The 19728-nt window shown below is 36.6% G+C and overlaps 1 protein-coding gene across 8 annotated transcripts in view; it reads right to left on the bottom strand.

Annotated features, from left to right (window-relative positions):
* The window catches only part of LOC126767269 (CUGBP Elav-like family member 2), a 186200-nt gene that overhangs the window by 9560 nt on the left and 156912 nt on the right, over window positions 1–19728 (bottom strand). For all 8 annotated transcript variants that reach the window (XR_007669044.1, XR_007669045.1, XM_050484838.1 and 5 more), the window contains 2 exons: window positions 18348–18526; window positions 8408–8915 (listed from right to left, as the gene is read on the bottom strand). Coding sequence is in view for 6 of the 8 variants with exons in the window: in XM_050484838.1 (XP_050340795.1) it covers window positions 8408–8915; window positions 18348–18526 (687 nt within the window). In the remaining 2 variants the exon portion in view is untranslated. The remainder of the gene's footprint in view (window positions 1–8407; window positions 8916–18347; window positions 18527–19728) is intronic.

Genomic DNA, 19728 nt, shown 5'->3' with positions numbered 1-19728 from the left:
AATGAGAACGAGAAGAGTGGGTGGTCGAGTGGGCGGAGACAGACGATAAGCACGAGTGTGGTGGCGGAAACTGCGCTGCTAATATGACAAAGTATGTATATTGGTGTGAGAGAATAAGAATATACATATTTATATATATATATAGTACATACTTATGAAAAAATTTACGAGATTTGTTCGAAAAGTATGATGAACTCTCATATTTCGCATGACACGTGAATCAAATTGCATATATTGTTGTTGTATTGAACTTGACCTAATCATCCATGCAGTAAGGAAAGGAAGGAAAGTTGAGAGACAGAAGTCTTGGCATTTATTAAAAAATGTAATGGACATCGATTTCGTCTTCTCTAGGAATATGGCATGACGATTTATCTGAATACAGTAAACATCCAAAAGAGTGTATTATGGATGGAAATATGAAATAAATCATTAGCTGACACTCCAGAGATATCTAAGTATAATGAATTAAGCTTCGAGCTTCCGACCACCATCATATACTACGGATCAAGCCGCTATTTAGAAGAAAAAAATCAATCATCAATTTTCATTGTGGTGTTTTATACGTGGCGGGTCCCAAACCCAGCGCGCACTTCTGGGGAAGGATGGTTCGTCTTCATACTTTAGGTCGCCTTCGAACGGATGTTCTTTGGCTACCCAGAGGATACTTGGTCTAAGACCGGAAGTCGTGAGCTGCATGAGCCATATGTAAAAGAATAGTTTCTGGCCACTACCAAATGAATAGCAATCAGAGAACTTTCCTCACTTGCGTGGACTTCTACAAATGAGTATTATGGCTTATTAGGCGTACCGTATCGTATTTAAGGTGCGTCCAAGTTGTTTAAAAAAATGTAAGAAAGGGCTTTTCTTGAAATTATATTTGAATATTGCCCTTAGAACCATTTGAGAATATCTTCTGAAGCTCTGAAATCGATCTATTTATTACTTTTTAGGACACTTTCATATTAAAAGTGATCGTTGGTGGCAATATTTGGGCAGAGGTCGGTAGTTAGCGGCTCGCAATGAAAAAGTTCTGAGTTAGTTTTGAACTATGTAGCGTTTCTTTTTATTGCAAGAAACATAAATTTTTTTTGAGTGGTGTAGAATGTTTTTTGATGCTGAAATATTTGTGGAGGTATCCGTCGAGTATAACCTACATAAGTAAAAAATACTGCTTCGAGTAGGTTATCGAAGATGTGCGCGAAGCTGTAAACTATCTTCGAACCCAGCTATTCAAGATCAGATGAAAATCATGAAAGATGTGAGCAAAGTATGTTTGAAGCATAACAGATTCTCAATTAGATAAATTATTGAAGATGAAGAGAGCCCAATTTGTACGTGCCGTGATTTTTTTCAGACGACGTTTTGTGCAAGCAGCTTTAGTTTAAACTTAAGTTCAAAACCCTTAATATCGAACAGAAGAATTGAAGTACGAATATCGCTGTGAATGCGTGTTGTGAAATGACATTAAAATATTAAATTTAAAAATATATTAAATACATTTTTTTAATTTGAATTTATGAACGTAGATTATGCAATTTTTAATTCACCATATTTTTCGAACAAACCGCGTAAGTATTACTCACCACAAAAAAAAACTTACAAAAAAAAAACAGAGCAAATAATTATTTCTGTGTGGCTTATGGTTTAATTGTAATCGCCGCAATTAACTACACACACATATGAATACATACATATACAAAAGAAGTAGAGAAAAAAGTTGTGTACTTTTTTTCCAACAGAGCTGCTTTCAATTACCAAGTGTTTGCCAAAAGTCTGAGTGTAACAACAGTTGGGAGAAATATTTATAATCGGTGTTTCTTTAGTAGACTGCTATAACTGTTTTGTTTGTTTAAATATATCAAATTTTTTATGAGATGTATAGCTAATCATAACTTTAAGAGTTATATATTTATTTATTATATAAAAAAATATAATTATAAATATACATACATTAAGAAATATTTTTCAATTTTCAAACTTTTCTAAATCGTTAAATTTAATTAAAATATATACTAAAACATCTCATCATCTTCTCTCCAAAGCCTACGGCAATAGGTGTAGTATTAATATACAAATAACTTCATTTTTTATTACTGATAAGCTAACTAGTTCACGAGACCTCAGTTGTAGGGCAGAGGGAATAGTAAATACACATTTAAAGAGTTCCGAAATTTCGTTTTTTCTTTTGGTAATTTTTTGACAGTAGCAATACACACGAATTGGCCGAAATGTCAATACTAGATCATTGTCGAAGAAAATAATTCAATATATATTTTAAGCAAGTAAGGAAGGGCTAAGTTCGGGTGCAACCGAACATTTTATACTCTTGCAACTTGCAAGCATTAAAGCCAGGGAAACACTATAAGCTGTAAAACCAATCATATAGAGTAAAGTCAGCCGGAAGTTCGAAAATCCTGATATTAGTTATATAGCGGCTAGGCTATATTGTTATGAGTAAAACTTGGACTCTTATTTTCATTGGGTTAACTCACATATTGGCCGATATATGCGGTACAAAGTCACCCGGAAGTTCGAAAATTCTTATATTAGCTATATGTGGGCTAAGGGAAGTATTCATCGGATTCAACCCATTTTTCACACACGGACATACCACTATTAGATATTATTGGATTATCGCTTAATTTCAGTTATATCACACATTGACCGTTTTTTTCGATCAAAAGTTAACTACAGGTACCGTTATATGGCGAGTGACCGATTGCTTCCATTTCACACTGTCAGTAGGAGCTCTTATAATATTCGAGCTTAGCAAATTTAGTTGTTGTATGAGTTTTAGGACTCTTTCAGGGATTGTCATCGATCTTGTAAAACGATGGCCCTTAGTGAACCTTAATCTTTATTTTTGAAATAGAAAAAAGTCACATAGAGCCCTGTCTGGAGATTATGGAAGTCGGGGCATCGTCACAGTATTGTTTTTGGTCAAAAATTCACAAATAAGCAACGAAATGTAGGCTTTTAACAAACGAAAATCGCCAAGCTCATACAAACGTGTCTAACCTTAGCGACTGCTATAGACAAACTAAAGCAATGAATACTGCTGAAAATGGAATGGGATCAAGATAATACAAAAATTTTGTCAATTGGACTCTGCGAAAACGCGAAATTTAAAATTCTCGATATTTTTCTGACACATTCGTATTTTTGGGTCCAGAATATTTTAAGGGAAAATTGAATGATATTTGAGGTAAGCAGCAGTAAGTGGAAGAAATCATGACCCCAACATGCCAATATACCAGTCGACTTTTCCCTTGCCTCTATAACTACAGTGAATATTCGGAACATTTTCAAAGATTTCACATAGACAGACAGATGGTGCTGGACGAAGATGAAAGTATAACTCAATGTGTATGTAAAATCATTTCAATAACCACAATCTGAGTGAAGGACCGTTAGTTTTATTAATAGAAATAAACGAAATTTTATTTTGACTTTGAGCTCTAGAATCAAAAGTAACACATTTCTATTGTCCATCAAAAATTAAAACTAAATAAGCACATGACATTCTATTTAGTGCAATAACGAGAAATACTAAGAGCCTTCTGATTCCTATAAAAAGAAACAAAATGTTTTGCTGACATTAAAGTTTCTATTTCTTTCGGAAGTACCACACCAATACATAAGCAGTTTGTCGTAAGTATCCTTCAGCCTTATTGTTTCCCATGTGGCCCATACTATCTTCCCTGAAAGCTTTCATACTGCTGTCAAGCTGCAATTTTTTTTTGAAATTTTTAAAATCCTGCCGAGTCGGCACTCAACGCTGTTGACATTTTAAATATTATACATTCAAATAGTCACCTACAAAGCGCTTTCGCAAAGAGTATGGCGAACGAGTGCAAAGCACAATGGGCGTTCTTTGCAGCATTTGTACTTAGTTTGTGCTTGCACTTAAGTTAGTTGCCATGCGAGCAGGGGCCTACAGTCTTAAATACGTTCGGTGTCATTATGGTTGAAGGACAACGCTTCTGCTAAATAAATACATGAGTACACACACATATATTTCTCTTTATATTTATGAATAAGTACATAGTAAAGGAGAATAATTTTTGTTGCACATTCACATATGTACATATACATTTTTTGTGTATTTAAGTGCATGTACAGTTATAAATAAAATTAAATTTATTCTAACACAAAAAATAATTGTAAACATGTCTACAGTCATATCAGCAAAACTCAACACAGTTGTTGCCTTTCAGCTCTCCGACGGTAAATGTTCGTCTCAAACAAAGCGGAGAAATTGCTTGAAACTGGCCAGTTCTGTGTTGTTGTAGGGGGCCCCAAAAAATGGAAATATGGTTCTAAGTGATTGACGTGACTGTCATGTTGGCGCACATGTAAGTGTGTATGCACATATGATGATCATTATGCGGGTCAGCTTTCGTCACCGGTGGTGGGTGCTGCCATGGACCCACCAAAAATGCTTCTAAGTGAATTTAAACAAAGCAGCTTTAATGCATTATGTATTTGTATCACATGTGTATGTGTTTATGTAAATGCAGTTTTTTTTGTGCTCACATACATACATACACATATTTGCATCAGTTTTATTGTACTGGCAGGTCACAGCGATGTGTGTGTGTTGGTTGCCCGTCAGTGCCTGCACATTTAATCCGATTACAAGTGTGCCGTCCATTATATTTTTTGCGCATATGTACTTGCTGGTGCTTTAAAGCATGTACTTACTAAGCATATACATTAATAATTGTAATTTGTATGTGTGGACGAGTTAATGCCTGCTGGTTTTTGTTAATCCTTGCAAAGCACTCGGAGGTTTTGTCGAAAGTCGAGCTTTTTTTAACTCGCGCTGTGGGCCAAGTAGCGCCAGTGCAAATGGAATTTTTTGAATAATCTTCGCAATTGGAATGAAAAAGATTAAGAATTACAGTTATTAAAAAATTAATAAGCCGGTTATTTAAAAAGAATCTGATATGATTTTTAGCTTTCAAAATGATTTGACGTTAATGACAGCAATGTTCGATTCGTATCTCTTATGCTCGTTATATCGCAACTCACTAAACTGTATTATTGATTTTTGTTCTATTTATTGAATATGCTTGAACATTAATTTTATGCCAATTAATTTTTAGACCACATTTAACTAAAATTATGAAAGCAAATTCTCTATAAATATACCAGTCTAACTTTTTTAGCCAGTTCATATTTATACCAGTTACTAAACTGACTAAATTTTATCAAATATATCGATTTAAACATATTCTTTGAAATTATACCAGTTTTTATCATTTTCATACCATTTTATTTATATTATACCAGTTAATGTTTTGCCGTAATGTATCATGAATTTTGCAGATATAAGCAACTTTTAAACATTTAAATCATTTTATAAAAATTTTATGCCCAATTATATCATTTAGTTATTTTATACTAGTTGCCGAATTTGGTCACGCGTACCGCAAAGATATAAATTGCAGCATTTTATATATATTTATACCAGTTTTGTATAGAAAATTTAACTTTATACCAGTTATCTGTTTGACCACTATTCACCAAATATAGCGATTTGAAAACATTTTTATTTTTTAGATATGTATGTAAATAGTTGGAAGAAATATTTTATACCAGTTTAAATATTTTACAGTTTTTTTTATTTTATACCAATTATTTGTTTTGCCGCAATATATCATGTATGTATATCGTCATAAGAATTTCTTCATTAAATTATACCAGTGTATTAATAAATAAAATAAATTTTATTTATAAAAAAATACTTTATACCAGTTATATGTTTGACCCCAATTCATCAAATACAACAATTTGAAGATATCTTGTGTTTAGTTATGTATTTTGTTGTAAGAAGTTTTTTATTTAGTTATACCAGTTTTATGTTTGATCACAATTCATAAAATATAACGATTTGAGGATGTCTTGTAGTTAGTTATGTATATTGTTGGAAGAAGTTTTTTATTTAGTTATACCAGTTTTTGTATTTTTTATACCAGTTATCTGTTTGACCACAATTCACCAAATATAGCGATTTGAAAACATCTTATATTAAATGAATATATTTTAGTTACTTTATACTAGTTGTTTTCTCTACTGTTCAAGACGGTTCAAAGAGCTCGTTAGCTTATACAATGGTCTTCTTAGTTTTAACGAGATCACAATTGAACTCCTTTTATTAGCATTCTGAGCTGACTTAGCATTTAAGTTAAGTCTCATAAAAATTAACAACAAGTTCCAAAGTGTATGATAAATAACAAATTATGTTGGATAATCAGGTGAAATGGTGATGGTAGTTTACATGAACAGTTTTTCAAGTCATTCTGATATGAAGGCCTAAAAATTGAGAGCTTCCTCCTAAAAGCGGCCGGTAAAACAATACTCAGTAAAATAACTCTGCTATTTTTTAAGTTTTGTGACTTTGATTGAAAAAACTACAACTTCAAAAAAAAAGAATTGTGCTGTAACTAGTGAACTTTCGAGGTAACCGAGGAAGAGTTCTCTCTTATTTCAACAATAAATAAGTGAGCGAAAGATTTTCATATCTAAAATCATACCAGAAGACTATTAGAAAGGAAAAGTTTAGTTGAATAAAGTATGCTTCTCTACCTGCTAATAGAAAGAGAGTAAAAATTGAGGTTTGGCACTGCGACCTGCGGCCTATTGTGCCCTCCCCTATATCACATATTATCACCAAGGTCCAGCAACCTTAAAAATTCCAGGAGCCGGCTGTGCGCGACTGAGGTGATGTGATCCCTGTACACGTAGAATGAATCTAGAGCCTTGAGCCTGCTTCTGCAAATTGTTGGGCTAACCAGAATTAAGTGCTAATAGACCGGCCTGTTTTTTATAACCTGAAAATATGAATTGAGAGTTTGTAGCTCCGGTTTGAAGTGATGGATATGTCGATCATAAAGGAAGTTACGACGGTTTAGAAGTAGATCTTTCGTGTTATCTTGTGTAGCTCGACAATTTCGTCGGTGTTCAACTGAATATGCAAAATATGAATACACTCTCTAACTCTCTAAAGTTTGACATCCTTGACGGATTCTAAGGGTACGAAGTGATAGATTCGTCAACACAAAGTTGGCGATGCTAAAATAATTAGAAATTATTTGTAGAAACTTGGTTAGCACGATAACTTCTTCGGTGTCCAACTAAATATTCATATTAGAATAACAGTCATAAGTATATATTGCACCTTAGGTCGTGCTCAAGAATACTATAAAAAACAGTTAAAAGCATAAATACACTGTGTGGCAGGTCCCTACATATAATATATAGGGTCTCTTAAGGTATACAATTAAAATTTTTTCTAATAAATCACCGAGAATTTTCGTGCATTTGATCCAGCGGCTCATCTTAAAATCTTCCTGTCGGCTATATTTATAAATTTTTTCCAATATAATAGACATTATCTCGTTAATAACGAAAGTGGTGTTGGTTTGCTGCTGATCGCATGCAGTAGGCTTATTGAACCACATACTTTTGACGGAGTCTAAGAAAACGGATTAGAAACTCCGAACAATTCTCAAGACAAACTTTCACTTTTTGATATCACAATCAAAATTTCGTAAATTGAATAGAAATGTCAAACCCAAATGCTTTATATGACAGCTGGTTTGACAGCTCTACCTCTACGAAATTTTATAGCACAAAAACATACACCCTATATTATAGCGTTTGCTCACTTAAATTCCGAAACAAAACTTTTATTGTTGACTGTCAAAATATCACCAACAAAAAATATTCTAGTTTGGCATTAACTAAAACTGTTGTTACACACTTGTGGCAACTGACTTGTTACATTTTGGCAGTTACATGAAATGCAGCTGTTTCATATGGTCGGCGGTTCATCAGTACACACTACACATACATATGTAAGTGATTACAAATACATATGTACATACATATATTGGGAGCTTACAAATCCGCATGTATAACTGTATGCTCATGCATTTGCAGGCTGTGGAGTTATTCACATGTAAATATGTTTGCACTAATAGACTCACATACGAGAAACAACAACAACAACTAAAACAAGTAATCAAGGCACAAACAAAATATAATAAACAACAAAAACTATACAAGTAGAGTGCAAAAAAAAAAACAAGAAAATAATTTAGTTTCTTCTAGTTGATAGACATAACTTGGAGGGAAAAGGAGGAGACAACGGTAGGGCGAATGTTGTAAATTTTGAGAGAAGACAGCGCTTCGACAACTTCGGCAATCAATGAAGTATGAAAATTAACGAATTTCGAGAAAAAAAAACTATGTATGTATATGCAAGACTCGCAACGTGACTAAGCTTCCCGCCAAAAGCGCCATTTTTTGGGGTTGGAGAGAAACTGCTTCACATCGCCACCTTCTTATCATAAAGAGTATAGTTGTTTGCTTTGTATGCTAGTCATTTGTCACTCACCTTGTAAATACTGCGCTGGATGTAGACCGAAGGCCTGCAATTGCTGGAATAGGTGTAGCTGTGCGGCCGACGCATTCATGGCATCCGTGGTGGTCAGGTATGGCGATGCTTGCTGCGCTGCTGTGCCGGCGGCCGTTAAAAGTGATGGCGACACTGAGATCGCTGCCGAAGTGGGTACCAAAGCGGAGGCAGGATTAGCGACAGCGGTGGGTTGTGGTGCAGCGGCCACTGCTGCCAATGCTGCCGACATTGAGGAATTTGAGCGCACGCTGGCCGCCGTTAGGGGGCTGGGTACTAGGGTGGCGCCCGAAGCCGGACTGAGGCCGTTGGTAGGCGTCGCAGCCAGACCGGCAATGCTGCCGGTAGAGGGGGTCGTCAGTGCGGTAATGCCGACAAGACTCGCCTGCAGCTGCTGCATTTTCTTTTGGTCCTTCTCCTTCTGTGTGTCGGCGAATTTGACAACGAGCGGCGCCGAACAACCCTCCATGGTGCGGCTTTGATGCAGTGCCTGAAATGGTGTGAAATAATGTGCATGAAAATCTCGTTGTAGTCAAGTGTTAAAATGGGTGTTTGTGTATGTACTGCTAAACGCTGGCGCGCATAAGGTTTAAATGCAGAAAGTTTTCACATTTTATTTCCGAAGTGCTGAGAAAATATGTTTTTAATTTAACGTCATTGCATAAGCTAAACGCTGGCGTATCTTTCGCAAGTGTCTATTCTATTTCGTGTATTTAAATGCATATTTCAAAGTGTGTGCATTGTCTGGTGCTTTGGTGGCAGAAATTGTCTTAAACGTTACTGCCCCACAGCTGGCGGGTTAACGCGCAGGAAATTTTCCTAATTACTCTCATGCAATGTAAGACAATACTGCAGCAAAGCCTGTGGTGGCCAGGAATTATGGTGACGGTAATTAAAGACCACTGCCGGCACACTGTCTGTGCGGAGAGTTTATTGCAGGCTACGCTAGAAATCGGCAACACGCCGCAACAAGCCCGAAACACTTCGAAGCTCTTAAACCGGCAAAGCGATCACATTACAACCGAGTTGTAGCTGGCACTTGCAGTTGAAGTAAGCATATTTGGTGTAATTAAATGGAGATAAAGAGAGAGGGAGAAAGTGCTTAGACTTTTGCAGTGCTTTTAAATTACTTTAAATATTAAAGTACATACAAGTAGCAGTTGGTAGGAAGTTTAAACACTTAAAAGTAAGCAAATGTCTACTTTGATCGGCTGATCCAAGTAGAGGAACTTTTTTAATAGCCTGCTTTTGACAGATCACGCGTGAGTCATGCCAAGCTGTCATGTTATATGCAATAACTGACGCCGATCGACTTCCCAAGCGAAGCGAAAGTTCCAAGAAGATCCGACGTTATCGAGCCAAATTTTATTCAATGATGAGGCCCATTCCTGGCTCGATGGGTATGAAAAAAAGGCAAATTGGCGTACGAAGAGCAACTTGAAGAAATTCAAGAGCTGCCATTTCATACAAAATACAACGGTTTAGTGTGGTTTGTGGGCCGATGGAATCATAGGACCATATTTCTTCAAAAATATTGCCGGTGAGAACGGTCAATGACGAAGCTCGTGCTCTCGGCGATATTTGATTTCGACCACACATCAATGGATTTATTCACATTCACTTCAGTGAGCATATTATTTCATGCTTTGGGCACACTGTTAGAGCCTTTCCTCTGGGCATATGTAAAGTCTAAGGCCTATGTGGACAATCCCGCTTCGATTCAGGCCATGGAGCATAATATCACGCATGTCATTCGCCAGTTACCGGTGGAAATGGTCGACTGAGTCATCGAATATTGAACTTAACGATTGGACCATTCGAGACATAGCCGCGGCCAATATTTGAAAGAGATAACCTTCCAAAAATAAATGCCAAAGAATGTTCATTTGACTGATAATAAACATTCGCCATTATGTTTGGAGTTTTTGTGTTTGTTCATTGTTTTTTTTTAAGTGGAGAACCATGAAATGGATCACCCTTTATAAATGAATTTCTTATTGACGTTTTGCTAGTAAAATGGAGAATGCTGGGCCAATCTTAGGGCACTTTTTTCGAGAGATTTTTTATAAGCGACAGTGATTTAGGGATCTCATGCTATCTGAAACAAGATAAAGGCGAGGTTTTTTTGGAATGACATCGATGAAAACATCTGTGCAAAATTTCGTGGTGACACCTTCTCAAATAGCTGGACTTGAGTTTAAACGGTCAGTTTGGCTGGTATAAGTAGTAGTTGTCCGTTCTGAACAATTTCTTCGGATATTACAGAGATGCTTTGGATTATAATCTATGCAAAACTTCGCAAAGATACCTTTGTCAACTAAACAAGTTTCCCATATAAGGTCCTGAGTTTGATCGATCAGTTTGTATTGCAGCTATATGTTATAATTGTTCGACATCAGCGATTCTAACAAATATGTAAGTAGCTTCTTGGGGTGAAATAGAAGTGTGAAAAAATTAAGGTCGATGGTGTATAAACGGACATTAGTAAGTCAACTCAGCTTGCACGGTTTTTATCATATATACTTTAAAGGGTCTTCGTCGTTGTCTTTTGAGTGTTACAAATATCGTGGAAAAATTAATATAGCCTGTTCGGTTATACCCTGAGCAGTTGCAATTATAAGAAAAAAATCGTACATAGTTTACCAGAAAATGGTACTGAGAAGCTACGGTCAAATTCATGGGCATACATGTTATAGTCTCCGTGTACCCTTAGTGTATGATTTTTTGATTTCAAAAATGCAGTTTCGAGAAAACGCGTTTAAAGTATGTAAGCCCTAAAGTGTACTTTTAGGTAAAAAAATGTCGATATTTCATTTGCGAAACCTTGTACTGCTCTAACATTTCAGTCAGATTATGTCACAATAAGTTTAAGAAACAGAACTCTTCAGGACCTTAAAGAGTGAATGAGAGCACCTCCAAACTATATAAAAAACATCTATATACTCTTATAAATAATATCTAAAGCTATTCATTAAAAATCGATTCATCTTCATTGAAAACTAAGTATTGAAACTACTTCTACCTTTCACGTTTTTCATCTTTTCTACTTTCAATTTCTCCAAAGTCAACTTAAAGCAAACTTCTCGTAAATTCAATATGAATTTGAAACCCTTGAGAATTTCATTTCCACTATCATTTCTATTTCTATTCCTGTATATGTATTTCTAGGTTATACCTTATCGTACTTTTGAAAATTCCGTATCTTTTTGCAATAAGTCGCGGTTATATTTTTGCAGTAACTGTCAAGATGATTAATTGCACCAACACTAGTGTTGCTTGTACGCTCGTACCTAGAATATTTGCCATGCAATCGTGTGAGGCATCACGAAGCAAGCGGTAGATATGTATGTACATATATATGTATAGTTTTGACAAGGCTGGAGTATGCCCCAGCTTGCAGTCAAACTCGTAGGTATTTGCACAAACATACATGCATTTACAAGAACAGCGGAAGAGGTCAACTAATAGTACATGGGAAATGCAGTAAAATCACAAACTTCCGCTGCAGATGGACATTAAGGGACAATATACATGTAAGTGTACATACCTACATATTTACATAAATATTTATTCTAATGAGGGAGGCTGTACTTTTCTTGAAAATTTAAAGGGTTGAGGAGTAATTTTCCAAGGAATTATGTGAACACATTATTTATGCAACAATGGGTTTGTAATTATAATTGCTTTAAATTCAAATCTGTATTTAAGACGTTTTGTTTAAAGAGAGTAATTGCTTTCAAAAAAGTGGTGCAATAAGTATGTAGTATAACAGCTGTATATGCGAAAGGTGGTTTCGAAAGACTTCGAGATTGAAAATCTATTGTACATATTTTGTGTTATTTATAGTACTGATTGACTTTAATGCGCCAAGTTTTGTCGATAGAAAACTGGTATAAGTCATAATGTTGCACAAAGGATTTAAAATATCATGGAAAAGCTTATAAAAGTGTTATTGAGTTATTCAGACCAACTGTTCTCGATTCCACAATTCTTGGATGTAAGGTGAAAATTGGTATAAGTCCAATGACTGATTGGTATAAGTCAAATGACTGACATAGAGAAATAGAAATATAATAAAAAAGCTGTGTATTACTTTTATGAATTATTACCAAATGCCTCCGATCCTTTTAACCATGCAGATAAAAAAGTTTGTCCTTGTACGTGAAAAATTGGTATAAGTCAAAATAATGACATAAAAATATACAAAAATAATGGCAAAGCGTATACAATTTTAATGTGATATTTAGCAATAACTGTCTTGGATTCGACAATGCTGAGAGATAAACAAGTAGGTTTGGAGATAAAAATTGGTAAAACTCAAAAGTTGAAAAAGTTATTGTATAAAGTCGAGTTGAAAAGTTTATTCCATTAAAATTGTAGGTATTCAGAAATAACCGTCTTCGAGTCGTCAACACTTGGAGTTAACAAAAATTAGCATAAGCCAACGGACTAGCATAGAGAAACAGAAGTAGATTGAGAGTGTAAAGAGTTTTGAGCCTGTCATAAATGTATTATGATGGCTAGTGAAACGCTATGGCTCCTGGTTCAATCTTGCAAAAGCTGAACTGCAAGAGCCGGACAGCTGATGGCTGGCTGTTAACACCTCACTTCCTTCCATACCTACACCAACGAAAGATGAACTTTGTTAAAAGCAAATAACCAGTTCTACATCAACAGAATCTCGGAGTTGCTCAGAAGTCGTCGTTCAATGCCTGCAAAGTGCGTGTGAGGTTCATAGGTCCAGTGCTGGTTTTACGGACAGTTCCTTATGAGAAACTCCGGAGAGTTCCTTATAGGAATTTCTCCTCAACCTTTCCTTCTATCCTTGACACATCCATGAAAAAGCTCATTACGTCACTCCTCCAGCAATTTCTCCTCATCCACATACAAGTAGAACTACACCTTTAGTGATACTCACCACTTCTTCCTTCTTATAGCTCATCTGCAGTATTATAAGGCAATCGGTATCTTCCTTAGTATCTCCTCCATATTTGGCCCCCATGAAAGCTTTCGATGAAGAATGGGCTTTAGATGTTTCACCTTATCAACAGATTGAAGGCGTAAGTCTCCGAATGAGGAGAGAGGAACGTCTGGCACTTTATACCTTTTGGTAAATAAGACCATTTCAGTTTTACTTGGGTAAACCGCTTCTATTATTCTAATTGGATACGACGGTCAGGTGCCTTCGGCTACCTCATATACGGTAGTTAGACAATAGTTTACTAAACTTTTGTGGTGGCGACACATGCCCGCAGGATGGGGCTGACAAATCGAGAAGACTGCAGGAACTGTCTGGTGCAAGGAAATAATGGAGCATTTCTTGTGCACTTGTGCCGCATTTGCAAAACATTCTAAACGATGACTATTCCTCTTGGACTTAGCAAGTGAACTCCATCTGGTATCATAAAGAATCTGGTATCGAAAAGAAAGAAACAAACTGGTCTATGCGTGGCTTATTGGCCTACCAGATTAACCAAACCTAACTTGAATTTAATTCCTAATAAATACAACCAACGATGCTTGCAAACTTCGCTCAGATATTGGATTTCTCTTATGTCATTGCGACCTAAAGAACACAAAACTGCATTATCTTCAAATGCTTATGCGTGTATGTTTACCCGATTTATATGGTTTGAAGGCAAGTGTCAAGCGGAACGCGGCCATGAAAGACAAAAATGTTGCCACATTTGTATTATGTGCGCTTTATAATTTGTTGCCATTGGCGGAGATGCAGCAGACTTGTGTACTCAAGTGCAAATATAGACAAACACAGACACACATACACACAGGCATGGGCGTTAATACATAAAATCGATAGGAGCAAGCGATTTTTTCTCCGGCGGCACGGAACGTGCAACACATTTGCGCTATAAATTTAAAAATTCGCGTGAAAAGTTGTAAGCATAGGAAATAAGCAGCGAAACATGCCACAACTCAGTTGCACCGTGGAGTAAAACTTTATTGTGTTGCAGCGTGGAGTTGGCAGGGGTGGCAAGGATAGCGAGGGGCAAAAGCTTCCCAGGATTACGACAATGTGGGGAAGAGACACACACCAACCCACACACACACAACTACAAAAAACACAAACAAGCTACACTTTTAACTGTTTATAGTTGGCGCGGCCGGAGTGCTTGCATCCTAGTTGCATTCTACTTCACGTTGCATTTAATATTTATGTGTAATGCTTATCCGTTGCAATTTATTTTCTTGTAGCGCGCCATTGCCTAGCGCGCGCTTGATGCTGTTGACGACGGCGTCGCCGGCAAGGCCTTCCGCCTGCCGCACAGCCGATCAAAAGGGCTTATTTTTTATATGCCACATATTTATACAAAATATACATGTATACACACACATATATATATATACACACATACATATGTATATACATAGACATGATATATATATTTTTTTAAGGATATATGCGCGCTGGCTGCTTGATTAGGGGAGTGCGGTCGTTGCTTTGGCTTGCATGCAGTGCATATGGCATGCGGTACGTGGCATGTTTTGCGCCATGCAACATCGTATGATTTTGACATTGCTTGCTATTCATGTTGCAGCTTTTGTTATTGTCGCAGCGCTTTAACAATGCAATGTTGCCAGACGTAATCAGCGGAATTTATTGATCTTTATTGTTGTAGTTTATGCGACCGCGTAGTTGCAATGTTGCAAATGGAAAAGGCTTGTCATCGGTGGCTTTGAAAATTTGAGTTTATTTGTGCCGCAGGATCTAGAAGAAAGCTACGCAACTTTGCGCTTATGCTTTCCAGACATATTATGAGGAATTGCTCAAATCTGGCAAGGCTGCTGCAGCTCACTAGTATGAATATTTGTACTCATGCAACATGTTGCACAAAGTATAAGTGAGTTTTTTTTTAACCAAGAGTGGTTTGTAATAACTTAAACTATTCGAGACGGATGTAGACTTGTATATGGATCGAGTTGAGTAAAAATCTCAAGTTTAGTGCAGAGCTCTGATGGTAAATAAAAATTTCTTTGATTTGAAATTTGTTGAAAAGTGGGCGTGGCCTCGCTCCTGGTAGATTTATTATGTATAACTCCCAGAGTAGGAAGGTTATACATAACAGATTTTGTGGGAACATTTCTCTATGTGAAGTCGGTTCTTAACCATCTCTTATAAAAAGTTATATTGAAAACTACTAAAAAAATGTTTTTGTAGAAAAAATCGGGTATTTTGGAGAAGTGGGTGGTGCTTTGACCCCTGAGAGGTTTGATATGCATCTAAGCCAAAGTACGATCGTCAAACCACACCGATTTAGTAGGAGCATTTGTCTATCTGAAATCTGTTTTTAACCATGCCCACCATCTACATAAAAGTTGTAATGAAAACTTCTAAAATCACAATTTTATGGTCAAAAGCTTTCATCTATATGTTTCAGTTTGAGAATGATTAAAATCGGACTACAGCCACGCCTATTTCTCATAAGATACCATTAAAAATTCAACCAATTTTGTTTTCAATTGGCAATGGATAAGTCGAGCAGTAAATATTTAAGAGTAACTAAAATTTGTTTAAGTGAGTATTAATAGTCGAAGGAGGATGGAGTCATATGTGGAAGTTCACGCAAGTGAGGAAAGTTCTCTGAGCGCCATTCACTTGGAAGAGACCAGAAACGATTTCTTAAGCAGTGCATGACTTCTGGTCTTAGACCAAATATCCTCTGGGTGGTCAAAGAACATCAGTTTGAAGGCGAGCTAAAGTGAGAATGCGAACAATCCCTCCCCAGAGCTTTGCGCTGGGCTTAGAACCCGCCACGTAAAAAACGATCCCAATAAAAAGGAAACAACCTACTCCAATAAAGACGAAAAAGATTAAGGATCGAAATCAGACAATGGCTTTTTAAACTCCTGATAACGAATACATTGACCTCAGTAGCAATGGCTCACATAATACGGAGCATAGTTCTTTAATTTTTACGATATTTTAATAACATCATCATATTTTCTCCCATTTGCGGTCTCTTGCTAAACCTGTATAAAAGCGGTTTGGTACTTCCTCTAGCCCCATATATTTAATTCAATGGCTTCGGAACTTCCGGTTGACTTTGTAAGGTCCATATTCGTCAATATCTAAGCTAGCTTAGAACAATATGGGAATGTTTCATATTCGATACGTTCTAATACAGTTTGACCCCAAAACTGGGTGAAATAGGTTTATGAATTACCTCAGCTTCCATATGCTTAATATTATATATCTATTTTCGACCTATTGGTTGAATATATATATTCTTTATCGGTAAACATTTTCTGATTCAAAAAATAAGTGGTATCGATCCATGAATATCCTCAGCTCCCATATAACTAAAATATTATTTTTTGGTCTTAAACATGACCTTTTCAAGCCCAAGGTGCCAAATATGTGGACTTCAGAGGCCGTTATAAATATTTCCATAATTCGTAAGATATTTAAATGAAAGTCTAGTGATAAGTCTGGATAAAATCGGTTCGATATGCCCCTAGTGGTACCATATACCTAATTTAGGAAGTCGGGAACTTTCGGTTGGCGAGATATAAGTAACCTTAGCAAAATGAAGTGAACGTATTGTCATCGACATGTCGTAGCTCGGTGCTGAAAATTTGTGAAATCGACCCATGAATTATTGCATTCGTATTACCTTATATAATAGTTTACTATATATATCGGTTGAAACTTGTGATGTTTTAATCAAGTTAAAAGAAGGTGACATATGTGTTAACAGTTGTATCTCGGACATATTGAGCTTTGGTGCTATAAATCGATACATAATTATGTTCCACTAACCAAAAAAATATAACCACTATATCACTACTATATAACCACTATATAACTACTATGTAACCACTATATAACCATTATATAACCACTATATAACCATTATATAACCACTACATAACCATTATATAACCACTATATAACCAATATATTCCATATGAAATAGTTTGCAGTTTAATTTCAAACGAATCGGTATTTCGACGTAAACTGTTATTGAATTCATATACAAAGTTTGTTTCGTCAGATAACTATCTGAGCCTTGCAAAATCCGACTTTACAAAACCTGCGACTGCATTCGCTTTTAGCTCCTCCCTACACGTTTTATTTAACTTGTTATTTCATGATTTCCCGTTGCAGTTGAGCTGCATTGTGTGTGATTGAAGTAGTTGTTGTTTTATTGCTATTGCCACAGCCACTGCATTTCAGCCAAAATGATACCGTCGCCAATTTGTCAAGTGCCACACACTGAGCGCGCCACGCATAAGTCGTCGGTGGTGGCAAGTACTACATGCATTTTATTTAAGCGATTTTGCTGGGTGCTCAGCATTTAACTTTTATTTTCTTGGGTCATTTACCTCACACATTTATGCGCCGCCTGCTGCAGTCGGATGTGCGCGCTTAACGCCTGCCTCCATCGTCCCCCATCCCACTTGATGGCGGCTGGTGTGTGTAGCAGTCGAGATGGTGGCTGAGTAATGCGACAGTCTGCAGCCGTTGGCGGCATTGCGGTATATCCGTGGGGATATGGCAGCGTAAGTGGGCGCTTTATGAGAAATTGCGCAAAACAAAGCGTGTAGTTGATGCAGCACGAAGCACGAGCACGAAATCTTCAAGACGAAAACCAGCAGTTTCCGGCGCTTGCTTGCAAGTGGCAAGTACGTAGCAAAGATTAAGGATACAAAAGTTCGCGGAGACCACTAGAATTGCATGTAGAGGCACACACACACGCACACTAACACTGTTGCAAGTAGAAGGGTATTTAAAAATGCTTGCGCCATAACCAAATCGCGTTCTACTTATGCGCATCGTTGATCGTTGCGGTGCCACCACAAGTGGTTAGTGGCAAGTGGCAAGTGGTGCCGGGCAACTGCGCAACACTCACTTGCTCAGCCATTCACACACACAAACACATAAATATACACACGTACTTACCTTAATCGCTCCAATGGCATTGTGCTTCGTTGCAAACGTCACAAAAGCGCAACCTTTGCTCTGCCCATTTTGGTCGCGCAACACCGTACACTCCTCGATGGTGCCATGGCCCGTGAACAGCTGCCTCACATCGGCCTCATTATACTTTTTATTCAGCATGCCAACGAAAAGTTTACGCTCTGAAATGAGAAAAACAAAAGCGGAATGTTGAAAAGCTCTGCACAAAAAACAAGAAAAAAAAACGGTTAAAACTATCGCTGCAACGGAGGCTGCAACTCCAAAAAACACGTGTATGTTTTGGTGTTCTTGCAACATGCCCCAACATACACATAAATTATATACTTATGCTTTCATATGGCCGAATATAAGCACATAATGTGCAAATTACAAACTCAAACACACCCATACACACACACTCACGAAAAATGAACTTTAAACAAACTACAAAAATAATTTGCTTCGGGAAGTGGTTGACGGACGCTGCTGTAGGGTTAGCCCGTGTAAGCACGCGCAAAAAGTAAAGAAGCAATAAACAGTAAAAAATACAGGAAAAACTGTAGTTTCATTTGCCTCAAAACTTTAATACCCTACACAAATACAAAAAGTTCAGTACAATAGATATATTTTAAACGATCAGTTTGTATGGCAGCTATATGCTATAGTGGTCCGATCCACACAAGTTGCTCGGAGATTATACCGTTATCTCGGACAATAATTCAGGCCAAAATTCGTGATCATAATTCGTCAAATAAAAAATTTTTCCATATAAGGATATAATTTTTAAGGGTCAATTTGTATGGGAGCTATATGATATAGTAGTCCGATCTGAACAATTTCTTCAAAACTTATAAAGTTGCTTTAATAAATGACCCACGCCAAATTTCGCGAGCATAACTCGTCAAATAAAAAATTTTTCCATAGAAGGCTATAATTTTGAACGGTCAGTTTGTATGGGAGCTATATGATATAGTGATCCGATCAAAATATTTTATACAAAATATTATAACCTATCTTTGCAGAATAATATATACCAAATTTTGCGAAGATATCTCATAAAATAAAGAAGTTTTCCATACGAAAACATGATCTTGAACGTTGAGTTTGTATGACGGCTATATGATATAGTCGTCCGATCTGAACAATTTTTTCGGAGATTACATTATTTACTTACGCAATAATTTGTGCAAAATTTCGGGAAGATAACTTGTCAATCAAAAACTTTTCCATACAAGAACTTGATTCCGATTGTTCAGTTTGTATGGCAACTATATGATATAGTTATCCGATATCAACCGTTCCAACAAATGAGCAGCTTTTTGATGAGAAAAGGACAGTTGCAAAATTTCAGATCGATATTTCTAAACGTGAGAGAGTAGATCGT

Source organism: Bactrocera neohumeralis, unplaced genomic scaffold (genome assembly GCF_024586455.1).
Source record: "Bactrocera neohumeralis isolate Rockhampton unplaced genomic scaffold, APGP_CSIRO_Bneo_wtdbg2-racon-allhic-juicebox.fasta_v2 ctg49_3, whole genome shotgun sequence".
NCBI classification, from domain to species: Eukaryota; Metazoa; Arthropoda; class Insecta; order Diptera; family Tephritidae; genus Bactrocera; species Bactrocera neohumeralis.
Note: the sequence above shows the minus strand (reverse complement) of the source record. Positions and strands in the feature narration are given on the sequence as shown.